The sequence below is a fragment of the Herpailurus yagouaroundi genome, unplaced genomic scaffold (assembly GCF_014898765.1).
Source record: "Herpailurus yagouaroundi ecotype Mexico unplaced genomic scaffold, PumYag 163, whole genome shotgun sequence".
Classification (NCBI taxonomy): domain Eukaryota; kingdom Metazoa; phylum Chordata; class Mammalia; order Carnivora; family Felidae; genus Herpailurus; species Herpailurus yagouaroundi.
In genome coordinates, this window is record NW_024412404.1 from 47,968,078 (window position 1) to 47,990,709 (window position 22,632).

At 34.8% G+C, this 22,632-nt stretch overlaps 1 protein-coding gene across 3 annotated transcripts in view; it reads left to right on the forward strand.

Annotated features, from left to right (window-relative positions):
• The window catches only part of MXI1 (MAX interactor 1, dimerization protein), an 84,741-nt gene that overhangs the window by 42,474 nt on the left and 19,635 nt on the right, over positions 1-22,632 (forward strand). For all 3 annotated transcript variants that reach the window (XM_040486393.1, XM_040486394.1, XM_040486395.1), the window contains exon 3: positions 3,055-3,084. In XM_040486393.1, the coding sequence (XP_040342327.1) occupies positions 3,055-3,084 (30 nt within the window). The remainder of the gene's footprint in view (positions 1-3,054; positions 3,085-22,632) is intronic.

The following is a 22,632-nucleotide window of genomic DNA, read 5'->3' on the forward strand; positions in this document are numbered from 1 at the left end:
AGTACACACACAATCATTTTTGTTTCTTGATATTTGGAAATATTGTTAAATGCTACTAGGGGTATAACTAGTATGATGTGCATTTCTTGGTTTGATGAAAAAGTTCATATTCTTAGCTGTCATTTTATATTTTTTTTAGAAACAAGACAAATAAAAGTCTGAGGTGGGAAGAACCTGCTGTTTTAATTTTGTTCACAGCAGTGGGTCAGATTATGTTCTTTTGGTGCTAGCTTTGATAATAGGTTCAATACAATATTGGAATTCAACAATTGGTTATCTTTGGGTATATATTATTTTGCATTTATGGCCATATGTGGGATCTCTAGACTGTTTAGATTAAGTTTATGGTAAGTAATCTACTTCTGTCTAAATAGGTTGTTTCCATTTATTATTTACTTTACTATTTCATTGTTTTTATTTTACTTGTTCTAGGTTTTCTTCTCAGATAAAGGCAGTTAAACCAAAACTTACTACAAGGGGGTGGGGAATTTCATTATTGATTACCCATTCAAATTTTGAACAAATTTTTTGTTTTAAATCTCTCTAGAATATGTCTTATTCCTCTTTTGACTTACTGATTCACTTTGACAAAAAAGAACTTAAAACTTTTTGTAAATACTTATTATAGTGATAGAGATTTGGCTGTAATTTACTTGTTGGGTTTTGAACTCTTAAGTCTGTTAAACGAAAGGTTCTATGTTTTTATAATTTCTTCCATCTGAATTGTACGTATCCTTGCTGTTAATTTGACTGAACTCTTGAAGCATCTTAAGATTTTTTTTTAACCTCTTTTGAAGGAGAAGTCCTTTTATTAAGATAATCTTTTGAAAATGAACATTAGTCTTTTTTATCCTGTGTCACTTGGACCTTGTGATACTGCTAAGAAAACAGAGGGTGGACAGGAGACAGTAACTCAAAAAAGCCTTTGGCTCTTGAACTAAGACAGTGAGTAAAATTTCTACAAATTGAGATTGACGACAACACTCCTATTGTTTATTTGTTTTATTATTTAGTTAAAAAAATTTTTAACATTTATTCATTTTTGAGAGACAGCATGAGCAGGGGAGGAACAGAGGGAGAGGAAGACAGAGAATCCCAAGCAGGCTCCGTGCTATCCTGTCAGCGCAGAGCCTGATGTGGAGCTGGAACCCATGAACCATGAGATCACGACCCAAGCTGAAATCAAGAGTTGGACGCTTAACCGACTGAGCTAGCCAGATGCCCCTAAAGTTTAGAAATGTAATTGTTAAATATCCATTGGAATGACAAATCAGATTAAGGTAATCAGTAATATTCTAAAAACAGTTGACATTAACCAGAATATATTAAATGATTAAAGTATTAGTTTCTGTGACAGGAACTTGAACTCTACTTTATAAAATTCTCGTTATTGCTAATGTTAAATTATTGTAAAAGTAATATATATTCATTCAAGAGAACTAGTATAACATAATTCTAATAATAGCTAACTTTAGAGTTTGTTATATTTTGCTATTCAGTGTAAACTATTTATTCCTCCTAACAATCACATGAGGCAAGTACTGTTACTTTTCCTATTTCATAGATGAGGAAACTGAGCACAGAGAAATGAAGACTTTAACTAAACCAAACAGTACTTGAACCCAGGAGATCTGGCCTAGAGTCTGGCCCTTAACCTCTCTTTCCAGGTAGTTAAGAACTTGAGTTTTGGGATAAGAAAGACCTGGGCTTAAATCCTGGTTACTACTTATACTCTTGGGACAAGAGTGTGTCTCTTGACCTGAGGTTCAGTATTCTTGTTTATAAAACAAGGGTATTTGGGGGAGAAAATGAAATAATATATGGACTGCTTAGCACACTGTTTAGCAGACACTGTACTTGTTCAGTAGATGGTAAGTATTATAACAAATATTGGCAAGCAAAATGAAAAAAAAGGCCCAAAAAGAAAACAACCATTGTTAGCATTTTGGGGTATATCCTCCCAGTCTTTTAAAAGTGTGTTTCTTGGGGCACCTAGTGGCTCAGCTGGTTAAGCATCTTACTTTGGCTCAGGTCATGATCTCAGGGTTTGTGAGTTCAAGCCCCTCATCATACTCACTGCTGTTTGCCCAGAGCCTGCTTCACATCCTCTGTCCCCCTCTCTCTGCCCCTCCCCACGCCCTCAAAAATGAATAAACTCTTGAAAAAATAAAATCACTTAGCAGTAAGGCAAACCTTATTCAGCTTCTGTGCTAGCCAAAACATTTTTTCTCTCTGTGTTTAGGAGTGACTAAGTGGAGATGGAAGAGGACATAGAAATACATTTTTCTTTTTAAACAAAAATGGATTATATGTGAATTAAAAATCTACAGATCAGGGCTCCTAGGTGGCTTAGTTAAGTGTCTGTCTCTTGATTTTGGCTCAGGTCATCATCTCAGGGTTCGAGGACCCTGTGTCAGCTGTGCTGTCAGCCTTGAGTCTGCTTGGGATTCTCTCTTTACCCCCCTCTTTCTGCCCCTCCCCCTGACTCATGCACATGCACATTCTCTCTGTCTCAAATAAATAAACTTAAAAAAAATTTTTTTTTAATCTACAAATCAACAAAATGTAGGATAGGGGTAGGCAAGAAAACATGTGCTAGCATTAATTTTATTAAGATAACAGTGAGGGGCGCCTGGGTAGCTCAGTCAGTTAAGCATTTGATTTAGGCTGAGGTCATAATCTCACGTTCTAGAATTTGAGCCCCACATGGGGCTCACTGCTGTCAGTGCATAGCCCACTTTGGAGTCTCTGTATCCCTCTCTCTCTGCTCCTTCCCTGCTCACACTCTCTCTTCTCTCTCAAAAATAAATGAACATTAAAAAAAAGTAACAGTGAAACACCAGTTTCAGAATATTTAGTTGTTAACTGAAGACACTATATCTGAATGAATAATTCTAACGAACGTAGGCTCTTTCTTCTTGATTGTGATTGTAGAAGTCTGACTATATATTGCATTGTTAAAGAAATTCTCTGGGTGTGGTACAGCAGTAACTAATCCCCCTTTCCATAACCTTAGCAACAAATGGCTAATGGTCTTTTTTGTTTTCCTTTTAGGTCTACACACAATGAGCTGGAAAAGAACCGGTGAGTCAGTGATGAGCGCAGCTTTCATTTTTGTTAAAAAGCAAACTCAGTGTTTTATCTGTGAAAATAATGTAATAGTACATATGTAGTTATAATTTTAAAATGTATAGCATATCATGAATCTGATATGTATGTATTCTTTCCAAAAAAAATGACCTTAAGTAGTAAATTTATACCATCTAAACTGGAGGACCTCAGTAAATTTTTAAGCTCATTTGAATTTTGAGTTTATGGTGTAGCCTTCTTTCTTTCTGTTTCTAAAAACAGGTTAATTGTAATAGGCTATGGCTTAAATATGGTTGTGCTATAGGATTAGGTTTCTGTAGTGTAGCTAACAAATATTATGACAAATTGTAGGCCATTGAATTTCTCTTTTTTTGCAGTTTGTTTATTTGTTCATTTATTCATGCATTCAGCAATCTTTATCAAGCATGAACTATATGTCAGTGCCAGGCAGGCATAATGCTTTAGATAGAAAATATAAGAATGTGTGAGATAGTTTTTGTCTTTAAAGAATTTACAGCTTTCTGAGGGAAACAGGTAATTAAAATACTGTATAGTGTGGTAAGTATAGTAATGGAGTAGAGCATACTGAAAAATCACTTTGGAAAGTCATCTGATTTTCATTTGAGGGAGTCTTAGAAGGCTCTAGAGACGATGGTGAGTGAGTACTTTGTGTTGAAGAAACTATAAGAGGTTCAGTATGAGTACTATATAAAAGATTATAGCAAGAGGCAAGCCAGGCTAGTTATTGACACCTATGCTAAAGAGTTTGGGTGTCTTCTGAGAGCAGTAGGGAGCAGTTGGATGATTTTAAGGTGAGTTGTCATGTGATCAGATTTGTGTTTTGGAAAATCACTTTGGCCATAGTGTGAAGAACTGGTTGATTGGAAGAAGGGATCTCAGACAAGAAAACTTTTGGAAGCTGTTGGAAGCTTCCAATGTAGGAGATAGAAGTAGCCAGAGTAAAGAGACTATATGGAGTAGAATCAGTAGAAATTGGTGGTTTGTTGACTATGGAAGTATTACTATTTACCAAGAAAAAGAAAGCAGGACGAGGAATTGTTTGGGAGAGAAGATGAGATTGTATCAGCAAAATATTGTTTTTGATACAGAGACTAGATTAATAACAACAAACTGGAATAATCTGCATCAGCCATTTCTGACAAATAAGATTTCCATGACCTTCAACTTTTTGTCCTTTTTTTTTGGTAAATTTTTAAAAATGTTTTTATTTATATTTGACAGAGAGAGAGAGAGAGAGAGAGCATGAGTGGGGGTGGGGAGCAGAGAGAGGGAGACAGAATCCGAAGCAGGCTCCAGGCTCTGAGCTGTCAGCACAGAGCTCGATGCAGGACTAGAACTGATGAACCATGAGATCATGACCGGAGCTGAAGTCTGATGCTTTACCAACTGAGCCACCCAGGCACCCCTTGGTCCTTTTTTTTAAATAGAAGGGGCTTTATAGATTGACTAACCTAACTGCCTCATTGTAGATGAATTTAAATGTCAAATCCTCTTGAACAGGCTTAGCATAGTCCTCCAGGCTGACTTAGTGGCTTTTACCACTTTGCACAATGCTCTGTTCGTATCTCCTATTGTAAAACTTAATCAGGTAGTATTGTAATTACCTGTTCATGTCTCTTTCTGCCAAATGACTCCAACTGCCTCAAAGGCAGGGATTCTGTTTTGTTCAATTTTGTAACCTCAGTACTTAGTATTTGATGCATTTATAGTAAGTGATGGCTTTAATATTGATGGATAAAACTGGAGCAAAGTTCAGTGGTCTAGTCCAAAACTGCTTTGTGGGAAAGATTTATGGCTAGATTAAACATGACAAAAACACCAAGAAATGACAGCTCTGAGGATTCTAAAATTAAAAACTTACATTGTACTTTAAATTAGAGCATCAAGACTGTATTTTGGATCACATTTTAAAATACTGGTAAACACCTAGGGACATCTCGGTGGCTCAGTCGGTTAAGTGTCCAACTCTTGATCTCGGCTCAGGTCATGATCTCAGGGTTTGTGAGTTCGAGCCCCGCATTGGGCTCTGCACTGCTCAGAGCCTGCTTGGGATTCTCTTTCTTTCTCTCTCTCTCTCTTTTTCCCCCACTTGTACTCTCTCTCAAAATAAATAAACTTAACAAAATTAAAAAATAGAATAGTGGTAAGCATCCAAATGTAGTCCTTGGGAGACCTTCATTGGAAACCTGGTAAAAGCTTTTAACACTGAAGTGAAGAGACTCTTTAGTAAACTATTTGAAATGGAGCTTTTTAAACCTTTGAGTAAATTTTGTTTAATGCATTTCATGTACCAATTCTGACTTATTGATAACTTTAGCACCCATATTATTACTTTGATTTGTCCTAAAGTTGTTTAGTATCTGTCTGTGGCACTGGTGTAACATGTGTAGCTTTTGATTACCTGGTCCTTATGTGATCTCCAGTATGTCCAGTGAAGGTTTTTGTTTTCATTTTATTTACTTAGGCCTAAGACTCTCTAGCTGATTTCCTACCCTACCTCACTTAAGACATGATTCCCTCATCCTCTATTGTCTTCTTCTTTCTCCCTCCTCTCCTTCTTTTCTTTCTCCTTTCCTCTCTTCCCTGAGGCTTAATTGAAAGGTAATATAAACTTAACCTTTCCAAGATGTATTTGTTCTTTTTTTTTTTAATTTTTAAAATTTTATTTATTTTTGAGAGAGAGACGAGCATGAGCAGGGGAGGGGCAGAGAGAGAGAGAGAGAGAGAGAGAGAGAGAGAGAGAGAGAGAGAGAATCTGAAGCAGGCTCCAGGCTCTGAGCTGTCAGCACAGAGCCTGACGCGGGGCTCGAACCCACAAACCGTGAGATCATGACCTGAGCCAAAGTCAGACACTTAACTGACTGAGCCACCCAGGCGCCCCTGTATTTGGTTTTTTAAAAAATATTTATTTTTGAGAGAGAAAGAGAGCTGGCAAGCAAAGGAGGGGCAGAGAGAGAGAGGGAGACAGAGGATCTGAAACAGGCTCCGTGCTGTCAGTGCAGAGCCCAACACAGGGCTTGAACCCATGAAGCATGAGATCATGACCTGAGCTGAAGTCAGATGCCCAACTGACTGAGCAACCCAGGCACCCCAAGATGTATTTGTTTTTAAAAGGGGTAGTTACCAATATAAATAAATCTCAAATTTAATGGAATGTGTCAGAGGGTGAGTAACAAAGAAGAATCCGTTTTAATAATCAATCCATTTTAATAATCTATACTCCATTTACGAAAAGTTAGAGGCTTGTGATCTAGTGAAAACCAAAAATATTGGTAAGCACAGGATAATTTAAAGGGAGAGAGGTATTTTAGCCAAATAGCAACAAGGCAACACAAGAATATTTTTAAAATCTAAGCCTGTTTTGTTACTAAGTTTTTAAGCCCTTGCTCATTTTATTTAACAGCTCTTTCTTTTCCCCAAGGCACCATTTTTATTTGATACATTAAAGAAAAAAAGTTAACCTAGCTTTGGCTTCCTTTAAAATAAATAGAATTTTGACTTTGCCTTTCATTTGCTTTTGAGTGTGATTTTACATGAGGAAAGTAATTCACTATCAAAAGGGTAATTTGATTTTGTCTTCATTCTGAGAAGATGTTCCTAAAGTAATTCATATTCTTGAAATTTTTCCACTTTACATGTGATATATTTATGTCTTTATTTATACTTTACATGTGATATATTTATGTCAGGAATTTTTTTTTTTAACGTGGTTTAAAATCTTGCATATAAAGCTGCTCTGAGTTAGTCTTTTTTTTTTTTTTTTTTTTTACTGGGGCAAAGCAGTGAGAATTAACGTAGATGATTTTGAAGTGTTAGCGAATAACAGAGGAATTCCAGATGGCTATCTTGAAGCCCTAAGATTGTTGAAGCTCTGGGTCTGGCCTTGAGGAGACAGTAGCCAGCAAATGTTGAGTTTCATACTCCCATATCTCAGAGGAAAGCCTAATGGTTGACATTTGGAGTCTGGCAGGCCCTGTGTAGTTTGCTCTGACCTGCAATTACCCCAATATACGGAGCTTGAAGTAGTTTCAAGACTAATAAAGGGATTCAGGTTTTCTGGATAGGTCCTGGGGGCTTATTTCTGCCTAAAACCTGATGGTTACACTGAGCCTACTCTAGACGGTTCAGAGCATTTATTATTTGTATCCTTACCTTATCCCCCTAGACCTATAATAACTTGTAACTGGCTCCAGAGGTGGAAGTAAAAGGGAAGCAAAGTACCTTTAGATGTAGATGTTCTACATTCTTCAGGAATCTATGTGAATCCTCTCATGGTAAAATTAATGAATCTTTGAGATTTAAGAATTAAGAAGTTCACGTCGTCCATTGGCTTATCTTATGAGTTGTAGCCTTAGCAGAGAAAAAAACCCCATCCCGTGCAGATGTTAGATCACTTCATTGCTTTTTCATTTTCTTAATTCAGATTATCGATGATGTTTTTGAAAGCATCATGGGGCGCTTGGGTGGCTCAGTCGATTGAGCATCTGGCTTTGGCTCAGGTCATGATCTTGCAGTTTGTGGGTTCGAGCCTCGCATCGGGCTCTGTGCTGACAGCTCAGAGCCTGGAGCCTGTTTCTGATTCCATGTCTCCTCCTCTCTCTACCCGCCACCCGCCCCTCCCCCCCCCCCCATGCTCATGCTCTGTCTCTCAATAATAAATAAATGTTAAAAAAAAATTTAAAAAAAAAGTGTCAACAACTTTAACAGGACTTTAATGGTCAAGAACCTTAGAAGAGGCCATTCAACCCTGATAGCTGTTATTCCTTTGAAACAAAAGGCTTCTCTTTATTGCAATTTTGGCAAAGCCTAGTAGGGCCAAATGAGGATACTGGCAGAGCAGAAGTGCCTGAGTATTTGGGATAAAAGAGAAGCAGGTCCAATGAATGGTAATAGGTGTCTTCCATATAGAGACTTCCTCATATTTCTGAGGGAAAGATAAAAATGACATTTATGGAGTACTTACTGTATTCCCCCACTATGCAAGACTGTTATGTAATCTTGTATGGTAGGAAGGCAGAAAGTGTAGGTCAAATTGTTATTGAAAACTAGACATTTTGACCATCATAACTACAATTTGAAACAAGATGACGGAAACACAAAAACAGTCCTAACCATGATTCTATCTGATCATAAATATGTTAGCTGTATTTAATATCAATCTTCAGTAATGATTAATAAATATTCTTTGTGGCATTGTGGTGGATAAAATGAAGTGTAAGATCGTGACTCTATCCTATCTTTAAGATTTAGGTCATTATAGTTTGGTAATTATGGGTTTCATCTTTCAGTACCAGGATCTAGTTTAGTTATCAGTGAATGTCTAGAAAGGTGCATTAAAGGTGTTTTTGAAGTTGAAGGTTGAAACCCCCTAGTAGTCTTATGCAATCATTTAGTGAGTCATTTTGAAAAAGAAATAGAAAAGACTAGAAAATACCAAAGTGCGTTGCTTGAAGTAAAGTTAAATGTAGAATTATGAGACTTGTGTATACTGGGTTATGATATAAAATATTGTGGTCATAGTCAAAAAGCCACTGCTCTGGATAGTGAAGGAGAATGTATGCTGACACATGAAGAAAGACATAGAATTTGAATCTATGGAAAAAAATAGGGAAAGAGGTCAGTGTAAGTAGAGCCATGGAAGCCATGGAAGGTGACATCATAAAGGAAAGATTGAGTAGACCATATTGAATGGAAGAGCAGAGTCTATCGAAATGGGAAATGAAGCTAGAAAGGTGTTTAAGTATTCAATTGTGGAATGTTATTGAATGTTACGGAATTTGGATTTTATTTTGTTGGTAGTAGTGAGTTTTTGAGGCTTTTGAAGCAAAATGATAGGTATGATCAAAGTGTTTATAAAAAAAAAAAAGTACAGACTAGTTTGGATGCTTTTGAAGGACCTCATCTAGTAGTAGGATATAGGAACCAGCACTCAGGTAATGGAATTGGGAACAGAAAGGAAGACAGAGGACTAAGCAACACCATAAAGAAAGAATATTATTTTCTGTTAACTGCTACCATTCATTTTTCCTTATATTTCATTATTTGCATAGCAACAGTGATGTTCCTAAAGGGCATATCAAATCATGTCATTTCTGCTTGAGTCCTCCACAGCTTCCTTTTGCAATTAGGTAAAATTTATGACCTACAAAGTCCTACTACCCTATCTCTTGTCTCCTATGGTCCAGCTGACACTGCTTTCTTTCTTTTCCACATGATAATTTTCATCTTACGGCTTTTGCACTTCTTTCCTCTGCTTGGAAAACCCTTGCTCTACTAGCTCTTGTTATTATTTAGTTGTCAGGTCATCTCCTTAGAGAACAGTAATTGCTCCCCAGTCACTCTCTATCCTATTGCCTTTTCTGTCATCTTAACATTCAATCTGTCTGAATTATTTGTGTTTGAGTTATGGGACTTCTTTTATAGAATGTAAGTTTCAGAAAGGCAGGGACTTTGCTTTATTTACCCTTAGCACATAGCAGTCATTCAGTAAATATTCATTGAATGAAAAAATTATTATATGTGTTATTGAGTACACCCATCACAAACAATATATGCCCTTGAATTATAATGGCTTCAGTGAAAAATGACAATTACAAAATACTCGAGTTCAGACATATTATCATAATAAAATAATTTTATAGGATATATATGGAAAACTTAATGAATTCTTAAAACATAAATAAATTATATGAAAAAGCTTCATAATTGGGAACATCTTAAAAGGTTTTTACCATGAAGGACATTATCTTGCTTATGAGAATCAGTAACTAATTGATTCTTTCAGTTCATTAGGATATCATATAGTGCACTAAGACAAAGGTAATTTTGTAGAGAAATAGTTTATCTGATGGAATTCATGCTCCACTTGTGAGATCTTCATTTCTTTCTCATTCTATGAGTTGAAAATGGCAAGCATTTTTACAAGGTAAAGATTTATATATACTTGGAGACTAGAATATCATAAATAGTTTCAACTTTTTTGTGTTAGAATTTTTGATGTATTAGTTATCTTTATCCCAATGATTTTTACATGATAAAGAATACAATATTTTTTTCTAGACTATCAACATAGCCAGTCTCCATTTGACATGGACATTTTGACAGAGTGATTATTTTGACAGTGGTATCTTAGTATATTACCTGACTATTTAGGATTCCTTGGAAGGAGGAGCATATCTTGACTGGTTTTAGCTGCCTGTTTTGGGTGCTTGTATAACATTTGTTTAAAAAGAATATGCACTTTTAAAAAAATAGTTTATTTTTTAAGTAATGTGTACACCCAAAATGGGGCTTGAACTCACAACTCTGAGACTCCACTGACTGAGCCAGCCAGACGCCCCAAGAACATGCATTTTTTTTTTAATGTTTCAGGTTTATTTATTTACTTTGAGAGAGACAGAGACAGCACAAGTGGGGAAGGAGCAGAGAGAGAAGGAGAGAGAGAATCCCAAGCAGGCTCCCTGCTGCCAGCACAGAGCCCGATGTGCGGCTCAAACTCACAAAACCATGAGATCATGACCTGAGCTGAACCAAGAGTCGGAGGCTTAACAAACTGAGCCACCCAGACACCCCAAGAATGTACATTTTTATATATAGTGTGCACATTTTAGAAAAAATGTATATTTGTTAGGAGGAAAAAATAAATTACAAGATTGGTTTGGCAGAACTTTCACTGAAACTTTTACCTCAACTAATAGCACTCAAAAGATACTTGCTTGCATTAAAGACAAGTTATGGGATTAGTGAAACTAAACATTTATTGTAGGTTTGAAATATATGACTGTAGCTGGATCAGAAGTCCACAGTTTGGGATTGGTTCAATAATTTTGGGAAGTTTAATCAAAAGCTCTTCCTAGCCTTGGTTCATTACTAAGATGTAAATCTCAGTATGAAAATACCTTATAGTAACTTCCTTAGCCTGATAAAGGGCATTTCTGAAAAATCCACAATTAACATCATACTTAATGGTGAAAGACTAAATGCTTTCCCCTAAAATCAAGAATAAGACAAGGATGTCTGTTCTTATGGCTTCTATTCAAACATTGTTCTAGAGGCTCTAGCCAGGGAAATTAGGTGAGAGAAAAATAAAAGGCATCAAGATTGGAAGGCAAGAGGAACCATTTTTACTTGCAGATATTATAGTCTTATGTATAGAAAATCCTTACGAATCCACATATACAAAAAAAAAACCTATTAGAGCTTGTAAACAAATTTAGCAAAGTTGCAGAGTTCAAGATTGACACACAAAAACTAGTTGTATTTCTGTACACTAGTCTGAAAATGAATTTATGACAATAATTCCACTTCTATTGGCATCCAAAAGAATAAAATACCAGGAATAAATTTAACCAAGGAGGCAAAATATTTGAATATTGGAAAGTACTACTTAACATTGTTCAAGTGATAGTACTCTCTATATTGATGTACAGATTCAATGCAAGGCCTGTTAAAATCCCAGCTTCTTTTTTAACAGGAATTGACAACTGATTTTAAAGTTCATATGGAAATGCAAGGTACCCAGATAAGCAAAACAATCTTGAAAAAAAAAATTGAAAGACTCTTACTTCCTAATTTCAAAACTTACTACCAAGCTACATAATCAAGGTAATGTGGTATTGGCCAAAGAATAGACTTACAGATTAATAGAATGAAGTCCAGAGATAATCACTCACATTTGTGTTGTGCCAAAGACATTTTTTCAACAAAGATACCAAGACAGTTCAGTGTCTTTTCAACAAGTGGTAGCTGATACAACTGGATATCTACAATGAAAAATAATGAAGTTAGATTGTTACCTCACATCACATATAATAATTATCTTAAATGGATCATAGACCTGAATTTAAAAGGAAAACTATAAAATTCTTAGAACATTAGAGTAAATCTTTATGAATTTGTGCTAGGCAATCGTTTCTTACCATATGACACCAAAAGTACAAGCAACAAAATAAAAAATTAGATACATTGAACTTTATCAAAATTAAAAACATTTGTGCTTCACAGGATACCATTAAGAAAATGAAGACAGGGGCGCCTGGGTGGCGCAGTCGGTTAAGCGTCCGACTTCAGCCAGGTCACGATCTCGCGGTCCGGGAGTTCGAGCCCCGCGTCAGGCTCTGGGCTGACGGCTCGGAGCCTGGAGCCTGTTTCTGATTCTGTGTCTCCCTCTCTCTCTGCCCCTCCCCCGTTCATGCTCTGTCTCTCTCTGTCCCAAAAATAAATAAACATTGGAAAAAAAAAATTAAAAAAAAAATAAAAAAAAAAAGAAAATGAAGACAAATTACAGAATGGGAGAAAATACTTGTAACATGTATCCACTAATAGCCCTGTATTCAGAATATAGAAAGAACTCTTAGAACTAAACAATAAAAAGACAACCCAATATAAAAACAGGCAAAAGATTTGAATATCTATTTCTCCAAAGAAAATATACAAATAGCACATGAAAAGATGTTCAACATCAGTGGTCATTAGGGAAATGCAAATCAAAACTACGTGATACTACTTCACACTCACTAATGGCTAACTTAAAAAAACTCAACCAACTTTTGTGGTCATCCATTCATTGTATCAGTCACTATTGATTGGTAGAAAGGTCCTAAAAAGTTGACTGACTCATAGTTTGGCACTTAAAAAGTAGTGATGTCATCATCATCTGATGGCACTACTCAAATGACTCAACACTTTATAGTTACTTAAGACCTGTAATTAAACACAGATAAGTTTCCAATATAATATATAGTGCTACTACCTAATATGGCTTGAGTACTTGATAATGAGTAAAGTTTGAGCTCCGTCGCATATAAGAAGGGTATATTTAAGGGTCTTTAATAACCTATAATTAACAGTGAAATCTAACAGAATTAAGACCATAATGCATAATACATTGAAAGGTTGTACTAATTGTGCAAGTTTCTCTTAAGGTGTAATAAAATACAGCCTGATTGTATTTGTTAGGCCTTGAACAACAAAGTTTAAAAGTGTAGTTGTGGAGGGAAGGAGAAATATCATTGTCCAGAGACCAGGAAAGAACCACCAATCTAATTTTCTGGTTCGGCAAATAAAATGAAGCTACTTCCCTTTTTTAGTCTGAAGATGGAGAACTGACACCTTTATTTTTAATTCATGTAAAAGTCCTGAATAAGATAATTTTATTCTTTGTACTTCTTTAGATAATAGGAGTCCAGTTACAGTACTGAGTTACTGAGAGTAACTATAGACAACAAAAAAGTATTTATGCATTGGAAAGTAGAGGATACTTATTTAACAGAGTTTTTCTATTTATAAAGCTATAGACCCAGATAAATGTAGATGCTAACATTATCAAAGAGTATGTAGAGTACCATGTTGTTTGTCATGGAGACATATATCTGATACATTTATTCTTGTATGCAAGAAAATGAATATTTTAACTGTATTTTTATAAAGGGATAGAATGCTGAAAACTGCAGACAAACTAAAAATAACTGTCAGAGTGCAGAGATGGGCACCTGTTAGAATTAAATGTTATATGAGATAGAGATGAAGTAATTGGTGGGTTTTGAAGATAAAATTTATGGTTAATAAAGGAAGCATAGCCAAGATAAAATTACACATCTAAAATGCAGTCTATGCAGTGAAGTCATTGCATTGCTATTTAGATATATTCACAGTTTCTGAATTGACCTTTGTCAGAAATAGCTCATTAAGGTTAAGCTTTCTACTCCCAGACCCAGGCTGCAAGGTGACAGAGGCAGACTTAGACAAGAATTACATGCTAGAAATCAAGTGTTCTGAGAACTATAGCTGTACAGTTCCTAAAGTTGAAATCACTTCTACAACCAATAAGATGGGAGGAGAGGAGATCAGTAGGTCTTAAAAATAGACCAGAAATGTTAAAACTTGAAACTCTAAAATTTTGTCTAGAAAAAAATAATTGTTAGACTTTAAATAATTGACATGGTGAATATCTTAACATGGTGAAGGTGTAGTATCTTTTTATCCAAGTGATTGCAGAGTGTGTATCTCTGTGCAGCTATAACTTGGTTAAGAAAACACTTCCTCTCAAACTGTGAATTTGTAATTTTAAAAAGGGAATAGTTTAATTACTAGACTTTTCTGATACATTTTAGATGATACAGATGATACTGTATCACTTTTTACTTTATATGCATCTTTGAGGAATATGTTTGATCCATAAAACTAGCCATACTTTTTATACTGATGCTCATAGTAATTATATAGCAGCAGGATTCTAGACTTTTTTTAAAATGTTTATTTATTTTGAGAGAGAGAGAGAGAGAGCGCGCGCGCGAGAGAGAGAGAGAGAGAGAGAGAGAGAGAGAGAGCACATGCAGGGGCAGGGCAGAGAGAGAGGGGGAAAGAGAGAGAATCCCAAGCAGGATCCATGCTCCTAGCACAGAATCTGAGGCAGGGCTCGAACTCATGAACCACACTGTGAGATCAAGACCTAAGCATAAATCAAGAGCCAGACACTGAACCAACTGAGCCAAGCTGGCACCCAGAATTCTAGACTTTAAGGGCAATATGCTATTTTGCTAAATTCCTTTGCCACATATAGTACTTAGTATAGTGTAAATGCTCTGATAAATATTGGTTTAATAATAATAACTGCAATTCAAGTACTTTTTCTTAAGCACCTTCTTCATTTAAAGAAATTTCTATTTTGGTAGAAATTTTGGCAATTAAAGCATGCATGCCAAGAGGTACATCAGTAAGAAATCTTTTTATTACATGAAGAGATTTCTTTGGTATCTTGCATTTTCTAACCTTTAAAAATGAAGAAATTCAGATATGTTTGATATATTTTAGCTTTTGCAGAGAAGAGAAGTTCTTTTGTACTTCTATTTTTCTATGTATTCTAGTGAATAATGCCAATTGAAAGTCCCGTGGGTGTTACTAGTGGAAAAACCACAGATCTAAAGGAGAACTCAGTAATGAGAATAGAATTTTCTAATATAGTTACTTGCTAACCAGTTCTTGAAGACAAATTTGCTTAGAAAATAATTAACAGCCCTGGGATAAACACATGACATGTTGCTTGTACTCATATTTTCAAACTCAAGAAAAGTTGAAACTTAATAAGCTCATAAGTATATGATTTCCTTGTTTTGTTACTTTGGGGAAAGCTAATGGGGAAAGGTAGACTTTAATACTAAACATGGCTTGAGGGCTAAGTTGTTGAAAAGGATACCTGGAATCCAACACAGCTTCTTTGTGGATTCGTAATCTGTTAATGTGAGAATTGTACCAGAAGTCAGAAGACATTTTCTTTTCATCTCTACTACTGGTAGGCTGTGGATGTTATATAAATTATCTGGTTTCTTTGAGTCTTGCTTTTCCTTGGCAGTAAAACGAAGAGACCTAGATGGTTTCTGAATTCCCTTCCTACATGAAGTTTTAGAGTTCTGTGAATTTTAAGTTCAGTAATCATAGGCATATTAGAAACTTTATTCTTTTTAGAAACTTTATTATTCTGTTGTCTGCAAAGCATTTTCCTAATATAAATACATGTGCAACATACGTATTTACAAATACATACATAAATGCAAATGCATGCAACCCCTCCTCCCAACACACACACAAAATGAAAAAAACAGCTGGAAAAATGAGTTTAGAATCTCTCATCCTTTAAACTTTGGGACTTTGTAAAATATCTAAAGATTATTGTAATACATGGTGCCATAGTTACAATAATAAAAGCCTATTTTGTAAGTAGTTATTTTATAATGATAAAAAAGTACTTATTTTAAAATGATAATATTTTATAATTCTATAAAACTAGAATTTACCTTGGGAAGCATATGTGTCTGTGTGTATATAAATAATATAAACACATTCCTCAAAGCTGTATACACGCGCCCACACACACACACAGGTAGATATGAATTCTGAAATTTAAATACTACTGAGTATTTAGGACCTTGTACCTTTTGGAAAAATACTTACCACTGACTTCTAAGGAAATGTAACAAGTTAATCTGTAAACATTACTGTGCTAAATCCTAGTCACTTTTTTTTTTTAATTCTCTAACTAGTTTATATTTTCTCAGGCTCCAGAAATTCTGTTTTGTGATTGTAACTGTATTGCTGTATCAAATCAGTCATTTTAATAGGCCCCTGTGATCACTAGATGAGGTATGTCATACCAGGAGGGAAAAGCACGTTGCTGTTACACAGAACTTTAAGGAAGGATGGTTTAGCTTGCTTAAAACATTTTATCTATAAACAATCTGAAGAGAAAGTAGCTGTAGGTCAATGTATTAGAATCTTTCTTCCTTACCATTTGAAGAATCAAAGTAGCTTTTCAATAATGTCCTCATTACTTTGATAGTCTGCCAAGCCCTAATTTTGGGACATCTCCACTGTCCCTTACCCCCACCCCATTTAGAGTTCTTAAGGGTTCTTGGAAACCAGAGTTGTGCTAAGTCCACTAGAATTTACACTGTCTGTAACTGAAACCTCCTTAGGAGTCAGTCATTCCCACTTATTGTCTCCCTATAGCATTTAGCATTCAGCACAGTGACTGTTCAACTTTTTTTTTAATCCCCCCCAGAGAGTGTGAGGCAAAATCACATTCTAGTTTACGGATACGGCTTCACTTTCTCTAAAATTAAGTATAGAATTGAATGATCCTCAAGATCTCTTCTAGTCCAGAAAATTCTGAGATTTCAAGTACCCAATCCCACTTTTTACTCTCAGATGCAGTTTTTGGACCAAGGGCTAGGACCCATTATCTCCTAACTCTTAAAGGCATTTCTAGTATATTATCATTTGCTGAAACTGTGGACACCAGGTTCAAACTTCATCTTCTCTATTTTCTGCTTTTATACTTTTGGCTCAAATTCTTTGACTCTCCCCACCCCAGCTTCTCTTTTGAACATCTAATGCACAGGATGGCATGAACAAGAATAACAAAAGTTTTTACAATAACCAAAATGAAGAAGTAACCTGAATTTCCACTGATAGGGGAATGGTGTAATATAGTCATAACTTGCAGCAGGTAAAAAGAATGATACAGACTTCCATGTGTGTTTATGGAGAGATTTCCAGGCACATTAAGTAGAAAAGCAAATAGAAAAATAGTATTTTCAATATGACCTCATTATGTTAAAAAGTACCACAGTCATCTGTGTAAATACATTAGAAAATTTCTGGAAAGATAAATGTCAGATTGATACACTTGTTACCTCCAGGAAAGGGAGTGGGAGTCAAATAGAAACTATTATGTTGATTTTATTGTTAGAGTTTTTGTAATAAAAGTGTATATTGTGAATATTATATATATTGTGTATATTAAAAAGGTAATACATATCCTATTAATACATTTCCATAGATAATAAAGCTGGAAGGGGCCTTAGAAAATCATCTAGTCTGGTATCCTTATTTTATGGATAAGGAAACCTAAGCCCATCTAAGTTATATTCTCCACCAAGTTGATTAATGACAAAGTCAAGATAAGAATCTAGATTTTCTGATACCCAAAACCAGAACTTTTTCCACACTGCCTTCTAGGTACAGCTAAAATAAATGTTTTTCATGAAGTGTTTCCTGATTGTACAAAGGGATATCTTCTCTAAATTCCTATCTGTACATTGCTTGTATCACTTACATGAATTTCACCTACACTACCTTATAATACAACGTCCTTCCCTTCTGGATCATATATATCACGTGAGGGAAAAAACTTTAACTTGCTCGTTTTTATATCTGACACACATTTTTTGGATAACAGGTGCTCAGTGAATTAATAATTAATATTTTTGTTTGATTTTTGTGGCAAGCTGTGCACCTCATGTTAGATTAAGATTAAGAGGGGAAAGTTAAATGCCAAACCAAATAAACAGCTGTGGGGATTTTTTTGTTTCTGTTTTTTGCTATTTTGTGAAGCCAGCAACTTCAAGATAGAAAGTATTTTAGGAAGGCACATAGTGAGATATTTACTACCCTGCAAATATCTTCCCTTTCCAAGGAAAATACTTTGTTCTCCACTCGTGCTTCAGAGAGAACAGTTTGTCCCCATAGGATATTCTAGGTAATATGACCCACTTAGGAAATATGTGGTGATTGTGCTTCATAATGGGACCTCTGCTAAAGTTGTTGTACCATGGGAAAATGCCTCTTGAGTGTGATGGTTTTATAGATGAAAGTACATTTTTCTCTGTATTTGAATTGGTACAGCAGACCAAGAAACTCAATTATGGCTTAAAGTTTTACTATAAATAGCATAGAAGATGTGATAGATCTTTTTGTTGTTGTGAAAACATTTCCTCAAAATGTTTTGGAGTTTATATAAGCATATTGCCCTTGATGTATTGTCACCCTGTTCTGTCTAAATAGCTCTATAACTTGATATTAGCATCTTACTAAATTTCAGCTTGCTTTTTGAGATATAGTCTTCTTCTATGATTTTTATCTGCAGTTTTGTTTTTGATTTTTTGGTAACTTGGTTTATTCTGTTAGCTGTTTAATTTGACATCATTAAAAGCCTGCAGAATTTTTTAAACAGATTCTTTCATTAAAGTTCCCATTATCAGCTAGAACATTGTGCTTGGGAAGATTCTTAGGAAGACTTTTTTTTTTTTTTTTTTTTTTGAAAGGCTAATGTTTCTCTTAGTTTAGAATTAATAACCTTAGGACAAAATCACAGAACACTGAGTATTTCCATAAATGCTCTTAGCCAAAGAGATTGTTATTGAAAGGGCCAATTGGTGCTCATAGGTTTTCATCTAGTCATACTTGCTATACCAGAATTCAAAAGTGTATGTGTGTGTGTGCACACGTGTGCCTGTAGTTTTATTTTAAAGTGCAGTTATGAGTTTGGCTCACTTGAAAACTATGAAGTAATTAAAATAGAGATAAGACTTTACTAAATAGTTACTAAATCTGTAACTAGTGAATTTCAAATATGGTATATTGAAACTTGTTCTTGCTTTGTTGAGCATTTTATTAGAAATTTTAAAAATTATGTTTAGCACATTTTGATCTGCTATGCTTGGAAGAAAAGATTTTAGAGGTTAGTTTTTCACTGTTCTTGTTCATAGATTTTTTTTAACTTTCATAGAAATAAAGATTGTAGATTAATTTACTCATAAAATTAAAAGGCCTTTGTCATTTTCTAAATTTTTAATTGGCTGTAGAATTTGCTATAAGAAAATTCCTTTTATTTTAAAATTGTAGTCAACAGTGCTTAGTTTAGTAATATTTGAATGGAATGGAAAAAATGATTTTTGTTTTTTAATTCAAGTATAATATATAGTGTTATATTAGTTTCAGGTGTACAATATAATGATTCAGCAATTATATATATTGGTGTTTTTCATGACATATATACTCTTAACCCTTCACCTGTCTCGCCCATTCTCTCCCCACCCCCCTCTAGCAGCCACTAGTTTGTTCTCTATATTTAAACATCTGTTTTGAAAAAACAGATTTTTAAACATTAGCTTGAGGGCATTTTCTGGTTAGTGCTTTAATTTAAAAAGTTTTTTTTCAAATGGTAGTTCTTTATGGAGAAACATTTTTAGAAATGATATAAAGAACTGTATTCTATCTGTGATTTCATAGTTTAGGCATAGCAAAGCTGAAGCTCAAACAGGTGTTTGAACTTGGCAGCTTTAATTTGCAAAGTGGCTCTACCTCTCTTGGTAAATGAAGGTTAATTAGAAGTTTCTCAACCTATTTGATCGAGCTTTGAGTACTGTAGTACAGAGGGGTTGTATGCTAGTACAGGTCCAACAGACAGAGGTTAGAAATAAACAATTGTTAAGAATCATTCATCTTTTAGCTTTAGTTTTACTTTTTCCACCAAAGTACAATTTGACCTCTTTCTCTCTACCCCCTTCCCACCCTTTGTAGTTTTACGTGAGATAACTAGGAAATATGTTGGAAGTTTTGTTTTAGGAATTGTTTCAAATTTCCTTGATCCTTAAAATTTAGCATTTGTTTTGAACACCGATCTAAGATGACTTGAGTATCAGTCTAAGATGACTTCCGCCTGATGGTTAGATGTCTATGCTAATGTCTCTTTAAGAGTCTTATACACCATTAACCCCAACATCATGTTTTCTAATTTAAAATCTTTGGTGGAAATGAGAGTTCATTTGAAGTGGCTTCATTTCTGGCACTGACAAAGGACCCCTAAAGAGAATTACAAACAACTGATAAGCACTTACTTGCTAGGTATTGACTGTGTGCTAGGTACTGGGGATAGGATAAAAGGAGAAGTCCTGGATTCTGCTTTTGAGGATTTATAGTCTAACTAGATAGAAGACAAAATATATATTATAAAGCCCCCATAAGCAATATAATAATTAAGTGCTGACTTGTGTGTATTCCAGATGGGAGTTGAGTTAACCTCATAGCAGGTTATCATAGGCTAAAACTAACATAAACAACGTAGTTACAAGTGCTTATTCTTGTGACTTGTGTGCTTCTGTCTAGGCATTTGCCAAAATTGGTTTTATCATATTTTCAATATGTTTGAAAGGGCTTTCAGGAAAAATGCTGCATCTGAAGCTTTTTTGCTCTTTTAATCATTAAAATATAGTTTTTCACTTATTCTGGAGTGAAAGTGAACTTTCAGCTATTCAGCATGTATAAGATTCATATAGACCTGGGACTACATTTAAAGACTGTGATAAAGTCTTCTTAATCTATAGTTGCTTTCCTGATATGCTGTGACATATCATGTCACAGCTAAAATACAGAAGTCGTTTTTAGTGGCTGTTTTTCTTACTGAGGGGTGTCTGCTATGGTTTTCTCTCTTTCGTAGTTGCAGTGTTGGTGAATACCCAAGTGTCTTGTGGAAAAAGCTTTAACTGGGACATGGGACAGTTAAATCTGCTATAGCTCTGGGTAAATAAGGAAAACTGAAAGCCCATTTCCTTAGCTCTCCAGAATCTCTTCTATGTCATTTTGGTTTGGAGTACTATTGAAGATGTTCCTTTTATTTTAGTAAGCCCTGTATGATGAAGTCTTAGAAACTTCTGTGATTATGTTTTTCCCTTTGTGACTTAACGTTTCTTCTGAGTGCTTCACAATTTATCCTTTAATAGATAACCCCAAACAAGATGTTTCTGTGGGAAATATTGTGCTTCTGTAAACTTTTTTCTAGTACATCAACTTTAGATTACTGATTTCTAAAAATTTCAACATACAGCCTATCTCTTAAGTTTGCATAAAAACTGATACTGGAGGTTTATATGGCATTTTATGCCATTACAAAAAAATCTATTTTTCATAATATGCTTTATTTTCTAATATTTTTACCCAAAAGTAGTTAGAACAATATTAACGCTTTAAACTACTGTAAAATTAAACGAGAAAATTTGGGTTTTCTAATTTGGAAAGAAGGGAGAAATCTGGAAATGAAGAAAGGATACACCAAGATTTTTTTCACCAAAATCATAATGACTAGAATTAGGAAGTATAGTCCCTTGAAGCTTAAAAGAGGGATTTTTGAATTTAAAAAAGAAAATGGATAGTCCTGCTTTACACAGTGAAATTCTTACAGGGATTTAATACACTATAAAAAATGGAAATAAAATCAAACCACTTTAGATCAGTTCTTTAATAAAACATTGCTACTGTTTATATATATATATAAAACATATATATATATATGGTCATGGAAGACAACCATCATAGTTTTCCTGAGCCATCTGTTGGTGTCACTGACAAATATGTACTCTTTGGTATTTGGATCATTGGTGTGACCAATTACAGCATTTTTCTCTAGGGTTGTAATGTCTGTATGGTTTTTCTATCTTGATTCACTTTATTCCAGTCTGATTCACAATTATTCCTTTACAGAACAGCTTGTATTTGGCATAGCTGTAAAAAAAAAAAAAAATCCAGTCTTTTCTAAATAAGGTTCTTTTTCAATCGGAAATTCCGTCTTTGTAGTTAAAACATTTGTAAACATAACACAATTTAGATAGAGCTGAATGACTTTGCAAGACTGCTATTTTTGTAATGCAGGAGGCTTTTCCTAAAGAGCAATTTGGTGATACTGGGCTCCTAGAACTCCCTTGAAAGCAGTTGGAATTTACTGCTGTATGTATTGGGTCAGATGAAGGAGGAAACATGCATTTTCTGGCTTGCAATGTTCAGGAAATATTGGTATGTTTAGAAGAAATTACTGAATACATTTTGGGTGTTATTTTTCATCATTTCAAAGGATCCTTCACATATCTTTTGTCCCCTGAGATTAGAGATGTTGGTGATCCCAAAGATATTTCAGGACTTTCATCCTGTTATATCTCTAGTATCTGAAAGGAAATACAGCCAAGTTGGGCAAACTTATTCTCCAAATTCTGTCACCTTCTTTGGTTGGAGCAACAATTTTTATATTCTCATTGGAATATACTTAGGCAAGCCATACAAACTGCCCTGCAGAACAGCCAGGATTTTGATTGGCAGTGGTAACAAAATGGAACATGTTCCCTCAGACCGGCTTCTTCTTCTTTTCATATTCATAGAACAGTCTAGATTTGTTCTATAATCAAAGTGTAATGGCAC